Source organism: Tenebrio molitor, chromosome 4 (assembly GCF_963966145.1).
Source record: "Tenebrio molitor chromosome 4, icTenMoli1.1, whole genome shotgun sequence".
Lineage (NCBI taxonomy): Eukaryota > Metazoa > Arthropoda > Insecta > Coleoptera > Tenebrionidae > Tenebrio > Tenebrio molitor.
Genome location: NC_091049.1, coordinates 8809826 through 8831447, shown reverse-complemented (window position 1 = coordinate 8831447; position 21622 = coordinate 8809826). Strand labels below are relative to the sequence as shown.

The window sequence follows — 21622 nt, the reverse complement described above, 5'->3', positions numbered from 1 at the left end:
AGTCACATTATCCAACAACACAATGTATTCAGAAAAATACTAAATTCGAATTAAAACAATTTGAGGTTATGTTTGATATTTTGAAGTAGTGATGGATAAATGACCGGTCATTTATTTTTGGTCAAAGTTGACCGGTCCTTGATCGGTCAATTACCAGTCATTATTGGTCAAAAAGTAGGAACTAGTTAAACATCACAAAATGATTCTTTTAATGTCAAGGATTATTTTAATACCATTTAATTCCATTTTTTATAAGATTTATTGATCGATAAATTATTGTTCTAAAATTGTGTAAGTGAGGTTAAGTTTGAATTGGTTGAAGTTATACATTGTTTTTTCTTTACATATATTTGCTTGAATTTGAACTTTTTGTTAATTTAAAACGCTTTAAAACTTTCAACACAACTGTGTGTGTGTATTTTCAGTTTTTTAGTTTCTTTTAAAATACTTAAACATTCGTTTAGAATTTAAAAAAGTAGGTACCTAAGTATTTTATGAAAATAAAAATATATTGTATGTCATGTTAAGAAGACACAAAAACGATTGAAAAAGAAAAACCACTTCTTCCTAATAGATAAAAAGCTTAATAATCGTTTTCTCCACAATGATCTTTATTAAAGTTTTAGATGTTTCTTTGTCATAATTTACTTATTTATTGTCATAATCCATTTCTTCATTGTCAGCAGCTACGTAAATGAAATCAGACAACCCAACATAACCTCATCTCATCAGTCAAACAGTCATCATATCCTATAATCTTCAACATTATAAGCGGGAAATTTAAATTTTAAAAATGACTGGTCAAATTCGTCACGTCATTGACAATTATTGACCGGACAAATGGGTCATTGACTAGGTCAATTACCGGACGTTACAACACTATTTTGAAGCAATTGAAGTTCGTTTTTTTAATGGTTGTCACGCCGGTGACAATTTGGCGCCCAACGTGGGGCCACCAGCTTTCTTGAAAGAAAGTACCCCTCCCCTGACGAGTCTCAAGAACAACACCCTGAATAAAGAACCTGAGCTAACCAGGGGCAACATGTCCGGGACATCGAAACAAATGGTTGACCTCGAGACGATCAAGACCGCCTTGAAGAAACTCAACTACCCAATTCCAGCGGAACTAACCAACATGTTACGGGATCAGATGATCGACATCGAGACGTTCGAAACTCTCTGGAGACGACTCAGCCCTCCCACGGTGGAAGAGGTATGTTCGTTACCAACTTTCGCAGGCCTCGACCACGAGGACCCAAAGAAATTCATCACCGAATGCAAAAACATCCTCGCCAACTCCAACCCTGCGTATTGGCGAGACCAAATCGCGGCCCAGTTCCGGCTCGAACCAGCTCGATGGTGGAGCTACGAAGCGCCGTACGCACCATCACTCCACGACCTGGAGCAGGCCCTCATCAAGAGGTACGAGAACTTCGAGATCTTAACGAAGCTCCGGATGAAATTCTACGGAATCACCCAGGCCGTCGGCGAGCCAGCCGACGCCTTCATCACAAAAAAAAAACTGCTCGCAACACGAATCGCACCGCACATCACGAAGGCAGAATTCAACGGGTTTTGCCGACTGTGGTTGAGAGACGGCCACCATCTCCTCGAAGAACCACATCATGCCACAAATGACGTGGTGCCATCAGCGCCGTTCGTCGGTGAGCCGGCCGCGCGCCACCTCGAACGACCACATCAACCACGAGACCAGCAGCCAGTCGAACACCAGACTCTAGATGAACCCCGTTTCAACGAAGAAGATGCTGCCAGTGATATGACAGCTGACGACGCAGCAGAGGAATTCCCTCCTCAAAAGACTGGATACCTATACCACTCTCAAGAACCCATCGAGGACCGAGAACCAGACCTTCATACTGTTCGAGACGACAAACAAGCTGACCAAGTTGACATCGAACCCATCGGCGACCGAGAATCTTATCAACGTGCACAACCTCCACTCGAGCGTGAACATGGAGAAATGACAACTGCAACTCCGCCACCAGAAGATGCACCTGCAGTTTCAGCTGAACGAACTGGTAACAAACTCGACGATCTTCAACTTCCAGCCGCTGAAACGACCGCTGAGAAACACCCGCCACAGCAAGGGAAACTCGCACTTTCGGCCGCTCTCCCATCAGAACCAGGTCCCGTTCCGGGCCAACTCTCGAAAGTCGTTGCTGTGATCTTGACGCGACCTCACCGATCAGACCGTCAACAGCAGCTACGACCACCACAACCACAACACAGTCAGGTGTAGCACTGAGCACATGTCAGAAAATTGTGAAGAAAAGATTAAATTTGCACCCTTATAAAATGTCATTGTTTCAAGAACTGAAACCAGCAGATTATCCACGTCGTGTTGCATATTGCAGCTGGTTTTTAAACAACATGAATGATATCAGAACTTTGGATTTGGCATTCTTTTCAGACAAGGCATGGTCCTGCTGTAAGTTCATAACCTGATTGTAGTCAGGGAGACGTTAAAACTAATAAGTCTACCTCCTCTTCCATATTTCTTGCTGATTTCGTTAATGACTATTCCAGATTGGATCAATGCATGCACGGAACCTATCGGACGTCGCCCATCTTGTGTATCCTGCCCCTGCACATTATAACATTGGAAATCATTTAATGCACATCAACAACAATAAAACCTTGCTGGACAGTTAAATAGCTTTAATTTGTTGCCATATAACACATAAATAAAATGTCTATTTACAATGATTTAATTGCCTCATTTTCCATCAACAGTTTTGGAATCTTGTGGTACTTAACATTGTTTCCTCGAAACTTTTAAAACAAAAATGATTCAGTACCCATTGAATAATTTAGCAGCAACAATTCAGTTCTACACACCTGTGGTTAAACACCAGTGGATAAGTTTACAAAACTGAAATAGACAAAATTAAATTCGTATGAGATGGATTGAACCATATGAACTTTACAGTTCACTTTGATAACAAATCCCGTCTTGATGGATTTTAGTCACTGTTACTCACGGTAGTAAAACGTTGGAACAATCTCTTTAAACGAATCTTCACTGTTGTGGTTAATAATTCAAAGAATTTTTTGAAGGTAAACATAACCTCTTAATTTCAACAATAATAATCTACTTCGTATCATTTTCGTATTGAACTATGGAACGGCAAAAGAAAAAAAATCATTTGTTTTCATGGGCTCGTTGACTACAAACATTTATAATAACCCAACCAAAAATAGGACATAACCAATTACAGAAAAAAAAGACGTTTCTGTCATCCGTTGTCTTTTAATTCAAATAATCGTCACTTGAAGTCTCTACTGTACGTACGATTTTTTTAAATGTCAAGAACAATTTTTCTTACGGAGAAATCATCGAGTTGGACGGCCATAATTAGATGAGAAAGTTAAATGGAGGTAACCGGAATTATTTGTAAGAGATTCCACACTTGGCTAATAGTTACCCCTGCATCCACTAGATGGCGCTCAACACATTTGTTCGTAACAGAAAGCTGTACAGAATGAAGACAATTTGTTAAATTAACGTATTTAATTACAATTATCTTCTGTAAATTAATAATAAAATAAATCACATTTATTTATAAATATGTGTTGGTTTTTTCACAAGGATTTTATTCATTAATTTTTAACGTATAGGGGAATTTTGGTTTGACATTGGTACTTCTGGTTGCCTGGTTATATTGGTATCACTGTTAACCGTTCTGTGTTTCACGTTTAAATTATTTGAATTCAACAGTTATCAAGGTGGTTTGTTTATTTTGAATTTACTGAAGTTTTTATTGATCTCAAATGAAAATTTATGGATGAGATGAGTCTATTGAAAAATAATTTATCGTGCAAATTAAAATTTACTGGTAATGAACCATATTAGCAGAAATATCAGTATAGAAAAAAATGTGCCGTGCGGAAAAGAATTTCTTGAAAACTCTACAATAAAATACCGAGCGATCATTTAAAAAATAAATCGAGTTTGCTTTGGGGCCTATGCTATAGCATGGGTTGCCATAGGTAACACGCCGACTCGATTTATTTTTTAATTGATCGCACCGTATTTTACCTTTCCTAAAAATGTGCAACTGGGACAAGACTTATTATTTCTATCTGGTCGAAGATTGTTTGGATTATACACGTAGGACTGTTTACTGTGTACTGTTGTTATAATTTTTTGTACCGATTCGAAACTTGCTTGGTGTTTGTTATTTTTGTTGGTGCTTTGACCGGTGTGTGTTAATTATTGTACTTTCATTAATATTATCATGGAGTCAGGAAACATTATTTATAAAAATAAGTGTTGTGTACTAAATTGTAATGATCGGGTGAGTAAAAGACATCGTTTTCCCAAAAACGTTGATCTATTAAAAAAGTGGGTAGAAAACATTAAAGAGCCACGTCTAAGGGAATTACATCCGGAACAAATATATTCTTCATTTTATGTGTGTAATAGACATTTTGCACAAGAGTATCTGGTACCAGGAACAAGAAGGGGGCTTAGTAGAGATGCTGTTCCCACATTGTGTTTATCGGGTTAGTAAATAGGTGTTTTAAATAATTGCTAAATATGTTAATTGTTGTGGATGCTTTATTAAAGTGCTTTCTGAAGAAGATAATGTAATGGAAGTGGAAGTGCTTTCTGAAGAAGATAATGTGGAGATGGTGGAAGGTGGCATGCTACAGGAAGTGTCTGCTTCATGCACTAGTATACAGCCCAGTGATGATGAGGGGTGTAACCAAGTTGCTGATTTACCGACGACGACTTCAGAAGTAAAAGAATTCACCTCTGCAAAAACGCCTCATTTGTCACGTAAATAATATTCCTGTTCGTAATGCTAGTATATTAACAATCTCAATATTATTTAGACAAAAAACGTCGAGGAATTCTGTCGTATGTAGATGTGACTCGAGAAAAAAATTTGACCCCAAAATGTAAAAAGTTGTATAACATGGCGACCGAATGGGGACGTAGAACAGCAAGAGTGCAGCATAAAGTGAAAAATCTTCAAACAAGATTAGCTAATGCTGAGAAGGTAGCAAATAGCAAAAGCTTTGCAAATTTACTAGAACATGTTAACAGCTCTACATATACTTTCATCATGCAACAAGTTAGGAATCAAAAATTAAGACCAAAAGCCAGAAGATTCACTTTAAATGAAAAAATATTATCTTTAACCTTATTAAAAGCAAGTGGAAAAGGCTATCGGTTGCTTTCAAAAATTTTTTGCTTGCCATCTAGAAAAACTTTGACAAATTTATTGACTAATATCCCATTGCGTCCCGGAATAAACAACCACATTGTTAACAGTTTAAAAATGACAGTGTCAAAACTGAAAAATCCTAATGATAAACTGTGTGCAGTTGTATACGATGAAATATCTTTGTCTTCGCTGTTATCATATAACAGAAAACATTACTGCGTCGATGGCTTACAAGATTTTGGCGATAAAAGATCTCCCTCTATAGCAAATTATGCAAACATTTTCATGATTAAAGGAATATGTAGGCAATGGAAGCAACCCTTTTCCTTTACATTTAGCAGTGGTCCCACAAAACAGCTCCAACTTAAGGATATGATTACAAAAGTTATTACTTCATGCCAAAATATAGGTCTGGAAGTAGTAGCCACAGTTTGTGACCAAGGCAGCTCCAATCAAGCAGCTATTAATGCCCTACTGAAGGAAACAAATGAAAACTGTTTGAGGGCAGGTGTTGAAAATAAGTATTTTGGTTTCCTTGTTAATGGAGTTGAGATAATCCCAATTTATGATGTACCTCATCTTTTCAAAGGAATCCGAAATAACTTGCTTAGTAAAGATTTACATTTTGAACTAAATGGAACCACAAAAGTGGCAAAATGGAGGCACATAGAATAGTTTTACATGTTAGATACTATGGATGAAACAACATTGTGCGCTAAATTAACTGATGCCCACATTTTTCCCAAGAAAATGAACAAAATGAAAGTATCACTGATGGCCCAAGTGTTTAGTCATCAAGTTGGTTCATTAATTAAGCGTATTTCACAGTGGGGTAAGAGTGATATTGTTCACAAGGTTCTTTGATTTTTTAATATTTCAATTGCAGATATTGACTCTGAGTATCGATTAGAAAAAGAAGCTGTGGATACAGGAGATTTCATTTTATTCATAGACAAATTATTTGACAGTTTGAATGGAAATTCCAAGATTGCACCATCGCATAAACCCATGAAAGGGGCAGTGACCAGAACATCAGGACATGAGGAATTTTGGCAAGAATCTATTGGAATCATAAAGAAAATGAAGTTCTGGAATGGAAGTAAGAAGAAATTTGTTAGACCTCCGTCATTGTTAAACCTCATAAAAACGCTTCGGGCATTTATTTACTTGAAAAAACTTCTTCTTAAAAAAATTAATTTTATCCTACCCAGAGCATTAAATCAAGATTGTTTGGAAAATTTTTTTGGCAGCGTAAGAGCACATGGAGCGAGGAATACTTCTCCTGACGTATTTCATTTTATTACGTCATTTAAGTCATTGTTACTAAATAATTTTATGACCAGTCATTCACCTAGCTCCAATTGTGAAGATGACTATAGCGCAGGGGCCTTAGATAATTTAAGATGTTTTATAACTGGCGAATGCATTGCTGGGGTTCGTCGTTTGGACGATTATGAACATCCTGCAAATGTACCAGCCACTGTGTTACGTGTAAAAAAAAGTAGAGTAGCCAAATCAACTATCGCGTATGTAGCTGGTTTTGTCGCCAGAAAAGTTTTAAAATCTACTAGCAATTGCCAAAATTGTAAAAATGTATTGTTGCATTCCGATGGCGATGTTGATCTAGGAGTGATCGAGGCAAGGCAATATGCAAACTGCAATTTGGTCAAACCTGGTAGCTATTTGTGTTTTGCGATAAGCCAGTCATTGTCAAGGCTTTTTTACTTAATTCCCAGGAATTGCCACAAAAATAATTTGTTTGCCATGTTGAAACATGTAATTTTAAAAGAAGTTAATTTTATTGTGCTTAATTGTGCAGTGCCGCGCCGACCATGGCGAGCGCCTGTGTGCGAAATCAACGAAGCGCTTTTTTGATAAATGAGTGAACCACTTCGCTGCCCTTTGGAGAAATTTTCAAAAAAGGAAACTCATATTACATAATTAGTAGTTTATTTAACGAGTTCGTGTGTAAATTGGGCTTTTTTTTGGGTTTTACGAGAGTGAAACGACCGTTTTAAAAGCCCACGAGTGCCAAAAAAAGCCCAATTTACATACGAACGAGGTGAATACAACGTTTTTTCTTCGACGAGCTCCTTAAAAGCTCCAAATCGCTTAAAATATTTAAAATTAGCTTGACGTTTCGTTTTGACAAGTTGTGACATTTATGAAAATCCGTTCACACGGGAGAAAATTCTCAAATTCTGACAGTGTCGAACAAAAATAATAATTTATTAGGTACTATCGGTGAACATTAAAAGCTGGGACATCCAGAATTTGCCCATTGTGTATCAGCCTTTTGAATTGTTACTCAAAATAAAAATTGTCAGTTTTTAAAATTAACTCTCTGAACCTAAAAGATGCTAGAACAATTGTGTTCTGTATAAAATCTTTGTAAATGTAGACAACATCAAAGAACTGAACTTTATCTTGATGTTATTAGTATATTATAATTTTTAGAACCTTATTTGTAAAAAGCCAAATTAACCTGATGTATATTTGTGATTTTTGACTTTATACAATTGTCATGTTTGTCCCAGTTTTTTATGTCCACCGATAGTACCTACTAATTTAACTAATTTGTTGCTTGCTACTTTTCTCGCGTTTTTACGCTTGTCGGTTATGGCTATGCGTGTGTGGTTTTGATATTTATAACATTAGTAAAAATTAAGATGAAATAACAAAACTCATGCTGTTTAAACATCTGAACTGAGTTGAAAGTACCCAATATGTAAATTATAAAATGGGTCTCACGATCTGACACTGATAAGTTTATTAAGGTCTTAGAGTGGCACGTCATCGGTGATGTACAAGAGAGTCATTAATTTAAATCTCGGTCTAGTTTTTTTAACTTCAACTACTTTATCGAAATTCATGTGGCAAAATCGGTTCTATAAATCCATCTAATATTTGGACTTGGCTTACAAAGAGTGGTCGGCAGATGTGAGATGGCTGTTTTAACAAAAACAAAATCAGGGTGGTTGCTCCGCTGCATCACCACCCTGGAAGAAAACGCCCGAACGCTCGTAAATTTACGAGAAAATAAAAATAAAATCATAAATAAGTTTACAGTAATGCGTTGTCTTTCTTTCAGCAAAAAAAATCTCCTTCAAAAAGATCGAATCCTTGGCGTCGACCGTTCGAACCAGCCGCTTGAGCCGTATATTACATTTTCCGTAACTTTATGGTATTATGCTATTTTCAAATATTTCATTTCATTACCTTTTACTTTTAATGATAAGACAATTTTACCTAACTTAAGTCAGGGGCGCCTCGCGGCGCCCCTTAGTATCTGGCGCCAGTGTGCGCCGTACACATCGCACACATGGACGGCTCGGCCCTGTAATTGTGTAGATCACACACACATCGGTGATTTAGTTGCCACTTCAATTATAAGGTGTATATTATATTACTGGTGTAAATCTGTTAATAAGGTATTGGTTGGAAAGGACGAAAAATTCGTCAGGTATTTACGACATGAACCAAATAAAACTTTTATTGATCCTATTAAGTTGGAAGCCAGAAATAAATATTTAAAGAAAACCTTTAAAAAGTCTAAGCGCTAACATCGCTTGTATTTCGTTCTTTCATGTTGATGTATTTCTCATTTTATAATTATTTAATAACAGTACTTTTATTTTGTTTAGGTTGGTACTAAAACCAACGAGTAGATGTAACTAAGGAAAAACCTGATATACGCCATAGACACTAACTTGAAACTTGTAGATGGTAAAACAACACGTTCACGTTTGAATAAACAGTTTTAGCTTTTAAATCAAAACAGTCGGCCTTATTAGAAAATCCCAACAGGTTATGGGCTACAGTGCGTATTAAAAAGAAAGTGCACTAACGGGAAAATATAATTTGGCGTACTGGTTGAAGTAATCTCCGCAAGTCCAATTTTGAGGTTAAGGAATCCACGAGGTGAACCAAAGAAGAAACAATGGTTTCGTCAAGAATAATTAACGTTGGACTATTGGAAGGGAAAGCAAATTGGACTACGTGGAAATACAAAATTTCCGTCTGTCTACGAGGAGTCTCCGGAGCAATGGATGTTGTCCAAGGCAGGTTAGTGGCACCTAATACACTACAAGAAGATGCTACCGCTGCCCAAACAGCGACGTACAAAAGTGCATTAGAAGTATTCAATAAAGCAGACAGCAATGCCTTGATTATCTTAACCACGAACATGTCAGATGAAACGTTGCAGAAGATAATGCGATTCACGACGTCGCGAGAAGTATGGCTGGAACTTCACAAGTTGTTTGACGGCGTTTCTGAGGACAAAGTCTACAACCTCTGCTTACAATTCTTTGGATTTAAGAGGAATCCTGAAGTTGACATCGCATCACATATTTCAAAATTGAAAACACTATGGAGCGAGTTGAAGCAGGAGATGATGAAAGATGAAGCGAACCTGGAACTACCAGACTTATTTCTGATCTGTAAAATTCTGGGAACACTACCAGATGACTATTTTTCATTCAAGTCTAGCTGGATGTTAATGTCAAAAAGTGACAGAACAGTCGATAATCTGACAAATCAATTGTGTGCATATGAACGAGCCTTAGGGACCAAGGAGGACGAATCTTCTGATCAGAAAGCTCTGGTTGTGAACTCGTCGAAGCAGGCATCGCAGCAAGCGAATGTAGTCGATCCCAAGAAGAAAAAGAAGCTGATTTGTCATTATTGTAAGAAGCCAAATCACACCGTGAAAGTGTGTAGAAAGTGGATAGCTGATGGCAGGCCACCGAAATCGAGCAATCCGGAACCAGGTACGAACATGACACTCGTTTCTATTACATCAACTGTGATGAATTCTGAAAGCAGTAATAAAGACTGGTATGTAGATAATGGCGCGACAAGTCATATCACAAATGACAAAAATTCGTTCAGAACACTTGAACCATTTTCAACAACACATTCAGTAACCACAGCGAATGGTGAGAAAATTGAAGCCATTGGAAAAGGTACAGTGGAGATTGAAGCAGCAGTTGGAGGAAGATGGAACAAAATCACTCTGACAGATGTTTGGTGCGTTCCAAGTATTCAGAAGAATTTGTTCTCCGTTCTTGCAGCACAAGATAAACGTCAAAATAGCGAGTTCATCTCAACCACAGAAACTTGCAATTTCAAAGTCGACGGATTAGTCCAGCTGATAGGAGTTCGTGATCGATTTGGAGGACTTTATAAGTTGGCCGTGAGAAGTACGAAAACCAGCTCACTCGATGAAGTCAATGTCACAGGTACAAATAATCTCTTGCAGCTATATCATGAGAGATTCGGACATCAGAATAAGCGCCATGTGAAGTCGCTACTGAGCAAGGAGCTGAACATCAAAGTGGAAATGGACAGTGAACTGTGTGAAGGCTGTATGTACGGAAAAGCTCATCGCCTACCATTTGGCACTAGAACGAAGACAACAAAAGCAGGAGAGCGAGTTCACACAGATGTATGCGGACCATTTCAGGAATCGATGTCAGGATTTAAATATTTTGTGCTCTTCAAGGACGATTACACAAAATTCAGGACGATTTATTTCTTGAAAGAAAAATCAGAAGTTGCAGAGAAGCTGAGTCAGTTTTTAGCTGAAACAAAAACTGTTGGACATGTGATCAAAGAACTTCTGAGTGACAATGGGAAGGAGTTTGACAACAAGGACGTTAGAAGTATGCTTCAAAAGGAAGGTATTATTCAACGTCTAACGATGCCATACACCCCACAACAAAACGGCTGTAGCGAAAGAGAGAATCGCACAGTCGTCGAAACAGCAAGGGCAATTATGCATGCCCACGGAAACATTCCGCAGACACTCTGGGCTGAAATAGTTCGTTCAGCGAACTACATCTTGAATCGCACGGGACCTTCAAACGTGCCAGGAACATCTCCATATGAACTGTGGTACGGTAAGAAACCGGGACTGAAACACTTACGTGTAATAGGCTCCACTTGCTATGTTCATGTTCCGAAGCAAACCAGAAAAAAGATGGACCCAAAAGCCACTAAAGGTATTCTCATTGGCTACGATCATGATGACGGATACAGGATCTTCGACAAAGAGGAATGCAAACTCATTAGATCACGAGATGTCGTATTTGAAGAGAAAACGCTTGAGCACACGAAAAGTGTGATTATTCCAGAAGATGATTCAACGTCTAAACAGGAAATTCAAGCTGATCGCGATGATGAACTCACCGATGACGATGAAGAGGAGCAGGAAACCGAAGATACGTCAATTTCTGGAACTTCCGAGTCAGATTGCGAGCACAACGCCGACAGGACCACACGATGTCTACGGAACAGATCGACTCTGAAAGCGCCAAAGAAACTGCAAGACTACGTGATGCATCTTGCAACGTCACTTGAGGAACCAGAAACTTACGGCGAGGCCATGAAGTCGGATCAAAAGGATTACTGGAAAGAAGCCATGGACCGTGAAATGAAGGCTCTTCAAGAAAACGAGACTTGGGAGCTAGTGGACTTACCTCAAGGAAAAAGGGCTATTTCAAACAAATGGGTCTACAAAGTGAAAACCAACGCCGATGGATCAATCGATAAGTTCAAGGCGAGACTGGTCATCAAGGGCTATTCACAGCAAAGAGGAATTGACTATGACGAAACTTTCAGTCCAGTAGCCAGGAAGTCTACTATTCGAACGTTACTCAGTGTTGCCGCAAATGAAGGTATGAAACTTGCACAGATTGACGTTTCAACGGCTTTTCTCTATGGTGACTTGAAGGAAACCATATACATGCAACAACCTGAAGGACACTGTGATGGATCTGGGAGAGTATGTCGACTAAAGAAAAGCTTGTATGGGCTGAAACAAGCCCCTCGTTGCTGGAATGAGAAGTTTAGCAATTACATCATTAAATTGGGTTTTCGAAGGAGCGAAGCGGATCCTTGTCTTTTTGTTAGGCAAACAGGCTCCACAAAAATGTTCTTCGTCCTTTATGTTGATGATGGTTTAATTGCAGCCAATGACGAACAGGAACTTCAACAATTTATCGATGACTTAGGACGAAAGTTCAAAATAACTGCTAAACCTGCGTCGTTTTTCCTGGGACTGGAAATCAATCGAGAAGAAGACGGCTCGGTGAGGGTGAGTCAAACCCACTACACCGAAAAACTGTTAGAACGATTCAACATGAGTAACTGCAAGGCAGTGACTACTCCAATCGTCAAGGACAACGACACAGAAGAAAGCTCTCGAAACTCCGAGTTTCCATACAGACAAGCCGTGGGAGCATTGACGTTCCTCATGTGTGGGACACGTCCGGATATTGCGTACGCACTCAGCGTGGTATCCAGAAATCTTGAGAATCCAACAGATCGAGACGTAGTTAGGGTCAAGAGGATTTTGCGGTACCTGAGAGGTACAACGAACTGTGGGCTTCTTTACAAGAACAACCAAGCAAAGGGGGTTTTTGAATGCTACAGCGATGCAGATCATGGTGGTGACCTTAGCACGGGGCGCTCGACCTCTGGTGTACTGTGCCTCCACTCTGGGGCCCCTATTTCCTGGATGAGCCAAAGACAATCTTCCGTTGCCATATCCACAACTGAAGCTGAAGTTGTAGCTGCCAGCGAAGCTGCCAGGGAGATCATCTGGATCAAGAGGATTTTAACTGAACTGGACCAATTGAAAGCAACACCTACATTACAAATCGACAATGAAGCTGCTATTCGACTTGCCCAGAATCCCGAGTTCCATCGAAGAACGAAGTATATTCGTATCAGACATTTTTTTGTTCGCGAATTAGTAACTGCTGGAGAGATTATGGTTTCAAAAGTAGATTCTGAAAAACAGCTCGCGGACATATTAACAAAACCATTGTTTTCAACCCGATTTAGAGATTTGTGTAACGACATGGGAATCTGTAAGTTATTAAATAAGGGAGAGTGTTGATGTATTTCTCATTTTATAATTATTTAATAACAGTACTTTTATTTTGTTTAGGTTGGTACTAAAACCAACGAGTAGATGTAACTAAGGAAAAACCTGATATACGCCATAGACACTAACTTGAAACTTGTAGATTGTAAAATAACACGTTCACGTTTGAATAAACAGTTTTAGCTTTTAAATCAAAACAGTCGGCCTTATTAGAAAATCCCAACATGTGTAAAAAAAAGTAGAGTAGGCAAATCAACTATCGCGTATGTAGCTGGTTTTGTCGCCAGAAAAGTTTTAAAATCTACTAGCAATTGCCAAAAATGTATTGTTGCATTCCGATGGCGATGTTGATCTAGGAGTGATCGAGGCAAGGCAATATGCAAACTGCAATTTGGTCAAACCTGGTAGCTATTTGTGTTTTGCGATAAGCCAGTCATTGTCAAGGCTTTTTTACTTAATTCCCAGGAATTGCCACAAAAATAATTTGTTTGCCATGTTGAAACATGTAATTTTAAAAGAAGTTAATTTTATTGTGCTTAATTGTGTAGATCACACACACATCGGTGATTTAGTTGCCACTTCAATTATAAAGTGTATATTATATTACTGGTGTAAATCTGTTAATAAGGTATTGGTTGGAAAGGACGAAAAATTCGTCAGGTATTTACGACATGAACCAAATAAAACTTTTATTGATCCTATTAAGTTGGAAGCCAGAAATAAATATTTAAAGAAAACCTTTAAAAAGTCTAAGCGCTAACATCGCTTGTATTTCGTTCTTTCACACCAAATTTATTAGTACATACCTACCTATTAACGGCCACCTTTGTTGATGTATTTCTCATTTTATAATTATTTAATAACAGTACTTTTATTTTGTTTAGGTTGGTACTAAAACCAACGAGTAGATGTAACTAAGGAAAAACCTGGTATACGCCATAGACACTAACTTGAAACTTGTAGATGGTAAAACAACACGTTCACGTTTGAATAAACAGTTTTAGCTTTTAAATCAAAACAGTCGGCCTTATTAGAAAATCCCAACAACCTTATTTTTTTATTGCTTTCAATCCTTTTGTAAATATGTTTAAATAAAAAAAAAAACATAAAATTTGTTTCTTGTTAATTATCTGTAGAAAATCAACATAAACTAGTGAAAATGTATTTATTAATTATAATACATAGTTTAAAAAAAATTTTTTTTTTTTTCATAATCCTCTATCTGCAAAATATTTTCACTGGTTTTTATACTTTTTAAAATTGTGTAGACAATACAGGGTTATTCACGAGGAATAAAGAGCCCGACTAAGTTTTTGATGCACCAATGTTGGATGGATTAAAAATTTGGTCGGGTTCTTTATTCTTCGTGAATAAGCCTGTAACTATAGTCAAAAAGTAATTTGACATATTTAAATTTCCCGCTTATGTCGGTTACCCTCGCCCACATCCGCTGTGGGGCGCTGAAGTTAGTTCCATTTGACACCACAGTAGATTACCATCTAAACCTTCTTTATCTATGGCCATAATAAGCGCTTAGCGTTTTGATACAGTTGGCCATGGTTATCACAAATCACATATCCTTAGATAGGAAACTTAAATGGGAATATCGCAAATAAAATTTTTAGGTGTGAAACTTGACTAGAAGTTGCCCCCGCAGTCGTGGGAGGGCGCTGTACAGCAAGAGTTGGTAACAATTGTCTTTGATTATACCGACTGAAAATCATTTGTTTGGTAATTCCCAGAATTGTGAATTTAAGTTCGATATTGTTCAAATCTTTAGCGTTATTTTCGTTTTGTTCCGTTTAGGGCAAGGTAGAATGCGTGGTTCTGTGATTCAGTGTTGACTGGTATCATTTTCGAGTCATTAATAGTATTGTGCAAGTTGAATATTGAGATGGAAATGAAAGAGATAAAATACAAAAATAAGTGTTGCGTTCCTGGATGTAATAACCAAGCAAGCAAAAGACATCGTTTTCCCAAAGATCCCGATTTATGTCAACGATGGATCGAGAACATAAAGTCAGCTCGTCTTCAATGTTTGACAGCAGCAGAAATTTATCGGAGATGTTACGTGTGCAACATCCATTTCGCGAGAGAATTTATTGTAGAGGGTACTTTACGAGGACTTTGTAAAGATGCTGTACCCACTCTACATTTGGGTGGTGAGTACTGATACAGTGCGTTAATATACCGGGACATTTTTTTAACATTGAACATAGTCCATACTTATTCCCTATGTTCAGGCGCGGATAAAGAATTTTACTTAGGGGGAGGGGGGGCAATTTTTCTCCAATTTTGTCTATCTACCAAAAAATTTGTTCTATACGAAAAAAATGTATAAAACATCAATTTGTCATTCATACAATAATACTTGCATTTGAATGTTCAGCTACTCTGACCGGCACAAAAAGCGACTCATTATGATTTTTTAATAAATAATCTTGAAATGGAATAAATAATCTTTATTAAATAACATTTTTAATTTACAATGCGAAAATTTCCGATAATAATGCGGAATCTGGAAAATATATTGAAATACATATCTTGAAATTATATTTGTGCTTATTTTTTTTTTTTTATAATGGTTAAATTGGGATATTTTCATTGATCGGGAGAGGTTTGGTCACCATGGCAACCGAATTGTTTTGTTTCAATAAATTATTGAAAAGTTTGCGCCACTTCCATGTTGTGTTTTTGTCGGTTGTTTTACGCATTAAAAGATTTAATTTGACAATACGAGATACTAATTCAAAATACTGTTCAAATTTTAACAATTTTTCATAACATAATTTTTTTGTTCGACACTGTCAGAATTTAATAATTTTCTCCTGTGTGAATGGATTTTGATAAATTTGACAACTTGTCAAAACGAAACGTCAAGCTAATTTTAAAGATTTTCAGCGATTTGGAGCTTGGGGGGCTCGTCGAACAAAAAAACGTTGTATTCAACTCGTTCTTGTGTAATTTGGGCTTTTTTTGGCACTCGCGGTCCTTTAAAACTCTCGTTTCACTCGAGTTTTAAACTGGTCCACTCATGCCAAAAAAAGCCCAAATTACACACGAACTCGTTAAATAAACTACAATTTTTTTCTAAAAATAGCTTTTATCATTTTTCATTAAAATCTTATTTCCTGTGTTTAATGTTTTGTTTGTCGGATATTCTTTGGCAAAGAATAACTTAAATAGCACTTATCAATACAATATGATACCAAAAAAAAAATCTCAAGACAATGAATTAGGTACTTAAAATTCAAAGTGAGTCGTTTTTTGTGTCGGTCAGTGTATTTAGATGATTCGAAAAGAATTATGAAATAAAAACATAGGTATAGGAAACGAAAAGTCCGTAACATGTAGACAATAAGTAGACATAAATAAAAGCAATACTCTCACACCCTGGACATGGCGTATTTTAAACGGAATACAAAGAAAACGGGGTACCTAATTAACGGGATAAGACGGCTGGGTTTGACAGCTGGGCAGTGATGGATCACTCCTTCGACTCCAGGAATAATGGCACCAAGCAACCACTTTGAAAAAACATCTTACACACACTATTGTTCACTGTGCTGTGTTACATTCGCTTTCGCATTCGGCTAATTTGGTCCGGCTTTAAAATACTGAAAGGACCCAATAATTATTATGAAATAGAGAAATACAGATAATACTTCAGATTAGGCCCTCAGGCAACCGGTGGTGACAAATGGGTCATAAAAAATATAACTCGGTCCAACCCTTTCTCGAAATTCGTAAAGGTTTGTTTGGCAAAACAAGTCCATAAATCCATCAGATATCTGGACGTGACTGCGAGATGAGCAAAAGACGGAAAAAAAGTGGACAGTTATTCAATTGTCTTGTAGTAAAGAAATGATGTGTTTATGACGATTTCAAAATATTGAAATTGGTCAAAATCATGACCAACTTCATTCATATTCGCTTCGCTTCTATATGGCCGTCTCAATTTAGCAAAAATTTGTTCCCGCAAAGTAGTCCATGAAACGTGCATCATGTGTCGCCATCTTCCGTCAAGTTGACAACTTATTCATTCTAAAGTTTAAATAAATTCAGGACTATTAAGTTGTTTTTTTAACAAAATGGGCAGAAAGTGTTTTATTTGTGGAAATTTGAAGCCTTTTCTCCAATTTCCAAGCGATTCTGATCAGAGAAACAAATGGCTAAAGTCTCTTAAAAGATCTTGTAGTATTTTTTGAATAATAAAATTTCTTATAGAAGGTAGTTTATTAAATGGTATTATAGATCTCAACAAAATTACAGATCATCTTCAAAAAAAGTGACACTCACTAAAGATGCTGTTCCATTCGTATTTGTAGGAATTCAGATCCAAAATATACAACATGCAAAATGTTTTCTTTGGTTATTTTAGAACCCTGTTGTTGTTTGTACGAATTCATATCCTGACCCAGTCCCCAGATGAAAATGAACCTGCTTCTTCCCTGCAAAACAATACATATACAATACATATTTGACAAAGTTATCTTTTATGTCACTTTTATCCACCATCATACTAGGATCTTTGTTAAGATTAATAGCCCTTCAAAATCAGAGTCAATTGCTGTATCCCAGTGATTCATTTTTAGGCATTATTGAGAATTGCGAATATAGTACAAAAACTGTTAGGTACCATTTCTACAATATAAGAAATCATGTACTCATTTGAATGACTTGCTGTATGATCACCTCCTTCAAAATTCAGCGTTTTCCTGTGCAGACCACAAAGCTGCAGTATGCAATGTTATTATTAAAACAGCTGCGAAACCAGTCCTTAGTAATATTTTTGTAGAATAAATGGATTCTTTGAAGACTAAGCTTGAACAGTAAACCACTGGGCTGAAAAGTTTTGAAGTTATAAATAGTGCTCTTACCTTTAAAAATGTGTTTTGTTAGTGTTGTCAGAGGTGTTGTCATCTAGTTAAATTAAACCCAACATTTTCGTCTTCGTGTTTTTTTTTAATTGGCTGATAACAGTAATAACATAAATGAATGGAGTGTGGAAGGGAGAGGGCTTCCCCCAGGAGTGGAAGGAGGGGATAATATGCCCCATATATAAGAAAGGAGAAAAGGATACAGCCAGCAATTACAGGGGGATCACGCTCCTTAATACGGCATATAAGGTATACGCGATGATTGTGGAAGAAAGACTGATGAAGGAAATGAATGAGCGGGGTGCGTTACCAGACGGGCAGGCGGGATTTAGGAAAGGTAGAGGGACTATGGACAACGTATATATCTTGAATCATATAATAGGAAATGAGATAAAAAAGAGGGGTAGCAAGATCTATGCATTTTTTGTAGACCTGAAGGCGGCTTTTGATAATGTGGAAAGAGACTTACTGTGGGAATACTTGAGAAAGAAAGGGATAAATGAGCATCTGGTAACAAAAATAGAAGAGATATATGAAGAGACGATAAGTAGAGTGAGAGTGGATGGAAGAGTGAGTGAATGTTTCAAGACGTATAAGGGAGTAAGACAAGGTTGTCCACTAAGCCCCAGCCTGTTTGCAGCGTTTATAGGAGATATAGAGGAGATGTTCAGGAAGGGGCAGGCAGGGGGGGTCGTGGTGGGCAAAGAAAAAGTGTGGTCTTTGGCATACGCGGATGATTTGGTGGTGCTAGCGAGAGAGGAGAAAGGTATGAAAGAAATGTTGGGAAACATGGAGAAATATATGAGGAGGAAAAACTTGACGGTGAATGTAGAGAAATCCAAGATGATGGTGTTTAGAAAGGGGGGTGGTAGGAGAAAAATAAATGAGTGGAGATGGGAAAAGGATAAAATTGAAGAAGTGAAAGAATTTAAGTATTTAGGTTATGTGATGAATGAAAGAAACACAGCAGCAGCACATGTGAGAGAGTTAGTGAAAAAAGCGAATAAGATAATAGGAGCGGTATGGGGGATAGGAGAGAGAAAATTTGGACATGACTTTAGAAGGAGAATAATGATGTTTGATAGTCTGGTGAAAAGCGTGATGATGTATGGAGCGGAAATATGGGGATGGAGAGAGCAAGAAGGGTTGGAAGGGGTGCAAGGAAAATATTTGAAATGGGTGCTAGGAGTAGATAGAGAGACACCGGGCTATATAGTGATGGAGGAAACAAAAAGGGATGGAATAAGAATAGAAGCAGGAAAGAGAGCAATAAGATTTGAGGAGAGGTTGATAGAGAGAGGAGAGTGTAGAATTTTGCAAGAGTGTCTGAAAGAAAAAAGGAAAGAAATAGGAAAAGGGGTATGGAAAGAGAGGGAGGCATATTTCGAAAGAAATGGGTATGCAGGAGCGGAGATAGAAAGAATGCGAGAGGGAGGCAGAGCAATGACAGATGAATTGGTGCAGAGAGACAGAGATGTGCAAGTGCAGGAAAGAAGAACGAGAATTAGGGAATCTAGGTACAATGGGAAGTATGAAAAAATAATAACGGAAGAACTACCAAAGTACCTAGGAAGAGAGAGTAGAAAGGAGAGAGTGATAATAGCAAGATTTAGGTGTGGAAATGAGGAGAGAGAGAATAAATATTGGAATGAGGATAGGATTAGAGTGTGCAGGATGTGTGGAGAAAAAAAGGAGACGATAGAACATATGTTGAATGAATGCGTAGAATTGAGAGAGAGAGAGGAAAGTAGAGAAGAAATGTTGAATGAGGACGGAAGAGGGATCGAATGGATGAAGAAGGTTGAGTGGAGAAGAGGGACAATATGTGGGGAGGGATAATTGTATTTGGAAAGCTGCTAATTTGTTATTGTTTTGAATTATTGTCTTATTTAGTTAGTTAGTTTTAGTTATTATATTATATTTTATTGTATTTTATTGAGTTAGTGGGATATGTCGAAAATCGGATAATTTATAAACCTGTATAGGTATTAAATATACATACAACAACAACAGTAATAACATAAAAATGAGGCCATTGACCTTGACGTTAATTAATTGACGTTAATGTCAAATTCAGTTAATGTTTAGTTTGTTTGGTTGTTTGTGGAGGAGATGTCGCTAGTAGATGTCCATCAAATGGGAACATTTGATTGCATGTAAAATTCAAAATTGAAACGGCCATATAGAAGCGAAGCGGATATGAATGAAGTTGGTCATGGTCAAAATAAAGTACTCGTACTTCGATTTCGCTTTACTCGGGGCAATTGCAACCATTGTTAAAATTGAACATAGGGAATAAATATTGACTATGTTCAGAGTTAAAAAAATGTCCCGGTATATGTATTTTTTATACTGGCTTCTAAAGTGACGGTTTTCGGATCATTTATACCGTATGTCCCCGGATTGGGTTCACAAGAGGAAAAAATAAATATTTTTGATTTTACGCAAAAACTTCAGAGGAATAACATTTTTTGCTTCATTTGAAACCCCCATTTGTGTCATTAAAATCTCAGTATTGATATTGTACTGCATCCTTAAAGTAACATTTTCTGTTAAAATTTGGACTTACCCCCAATTTCATAATCAGCCTAAAGTTATTTTAACATTAAAGTTTACCATTTACCATAGAAACATATTGTTGCAACAATCCATTAAAGTCAGTTTAAGCTGAAGTCGACTTTAAGTTTATTATGAAACTGGCCCTTAGGTAATTAATTTTTATGTTATACATTTTATTACAATTGGCCTCGTTTTTTATTATTTTTATTACTTTTTTCAAAATGTTGTCTTTAGAACAAAGAATTTATTTAATCCAGTGTTGGACCGGTTTTCGTCACATAATTACAAAACTTAATGAATAATTTCCCAACACTTATGTACTTATGCATGGGTGTTCAGAAGCTTAAACTTCGATGTAGGGTTGAATTATGTGGAGAAAACGGCGGAGAGTTAATAGAATACTTGTACATTCAATTATCGTTTGATTTCTTAAAAAAAAAATATATATTTTTTCTGCATTTTCTTTTATTTTAATGTTACGTCTTCCTCTGTGTTGAAGAAGACTTTTTAATAACAGAAATGGGGGTTTCAAATGAATAAAAAAATTGTATTCCTCTGAAGTTTTCGCGTAAAATCAAAAATAAAAATGGTTTTCCTCTTTTGAACTCAATCCGGGGACTTACGATAGAACAAAAAGTACATCTTTAGAGTCCTATAATACTTTAAGATGAAAACGAAATCATCATTTTACTATCTATTTATTTTCTTATTTTGCTAAAGTACAAGAAACGAGTGATGTTGAACTGCTGAACGTTAAGGACATCACATTACAACCAATGGAACTAGGGACAACCTCATCAAAATTTAGAGAATATCAACAGGTTGGACAAGAGCCTTGTGCAAGCACATCAAAAAGTGAATGTTTACATGAAGAAGCATTGTTGCCAGTATCAATATGTGCAGTGATGGAAACGCCAGTGAAACAAAAAGAAGTCAAAATTGATTCAGTAACAGGTAAATACGCTTTAAAACTGTTGTTTTTAAATACAAATTAAATTTACTCCATATGAATTAAATTTACCGCACACCGCCATGGAGCTACCAGAACCTTTTTAGTACCTCTTGCATCATCTTTATTTCTGTTTTAGCTAAAT

The 21622-nt window shown here is 37.0% G+C and overlaps 1 protein-coding gene and 3 long non-coding RNA genes across 4 annotated transcripts in view; 3 read left to right on the top strand and 1 right to left on the bottom strand.

The window, feature by feature from the left end:
- Positions 1-21622, top strand: part of LOC138129042 (uncharacterized) — a 208482-nt gene that overhangs the window by 113646 nt on the left and 73214 nt on the right. The gene's annotated exons all lie outside the window — the stretch shown is intronic.
- On the top strand, positions 1043-2727 carry LOC138129027 (uncharacterized). Its single transcript, XM_069045283.1, has 2 exons — positions 1043-2449; positions 2548-2727. Exon 1 carries the CDS (start codon positions 1043-1045, stop codon positions 2258-2260), a length of 1218 nt encoding a protein of 405 aa, XP_068901384.1. The 3' UTR covers positions 2261-2449; positions 2548-2727.
- Positions 3931-5707, top strand: LOC138129045 (uncharacterized). The gene is made up of 3 exons (XR_011159041.1): positions 3931-4527; positions 4592-4804; positions 4861-5707. It is a non-coding gene; the product is annotated as an uncharacterized lncRNA (long non-coding RNA).
- LOC138129044 (uncharacterized) lies at positions 17307-17962 on the bottom strand. The gene is made up of 2 exons (XR_011159040.1): positions 17595-17962; positions 17307-17540 (listed from the first exon to the last, which is right to left on the bottom strand). It is a non-coding gene; the product is annotated as an uncharacterized lncRNA (long non-coding RNA).

Bases quoted from the DNA above. Each gene is read 5' to 3' on its own strand.
- LOC138129027 (XM_069045283.1), top strand. From the start codon at position 1,043: ATGTCCGGGACATCGAAACAAATGGTTGACCTCGAGACGATCAAGACC.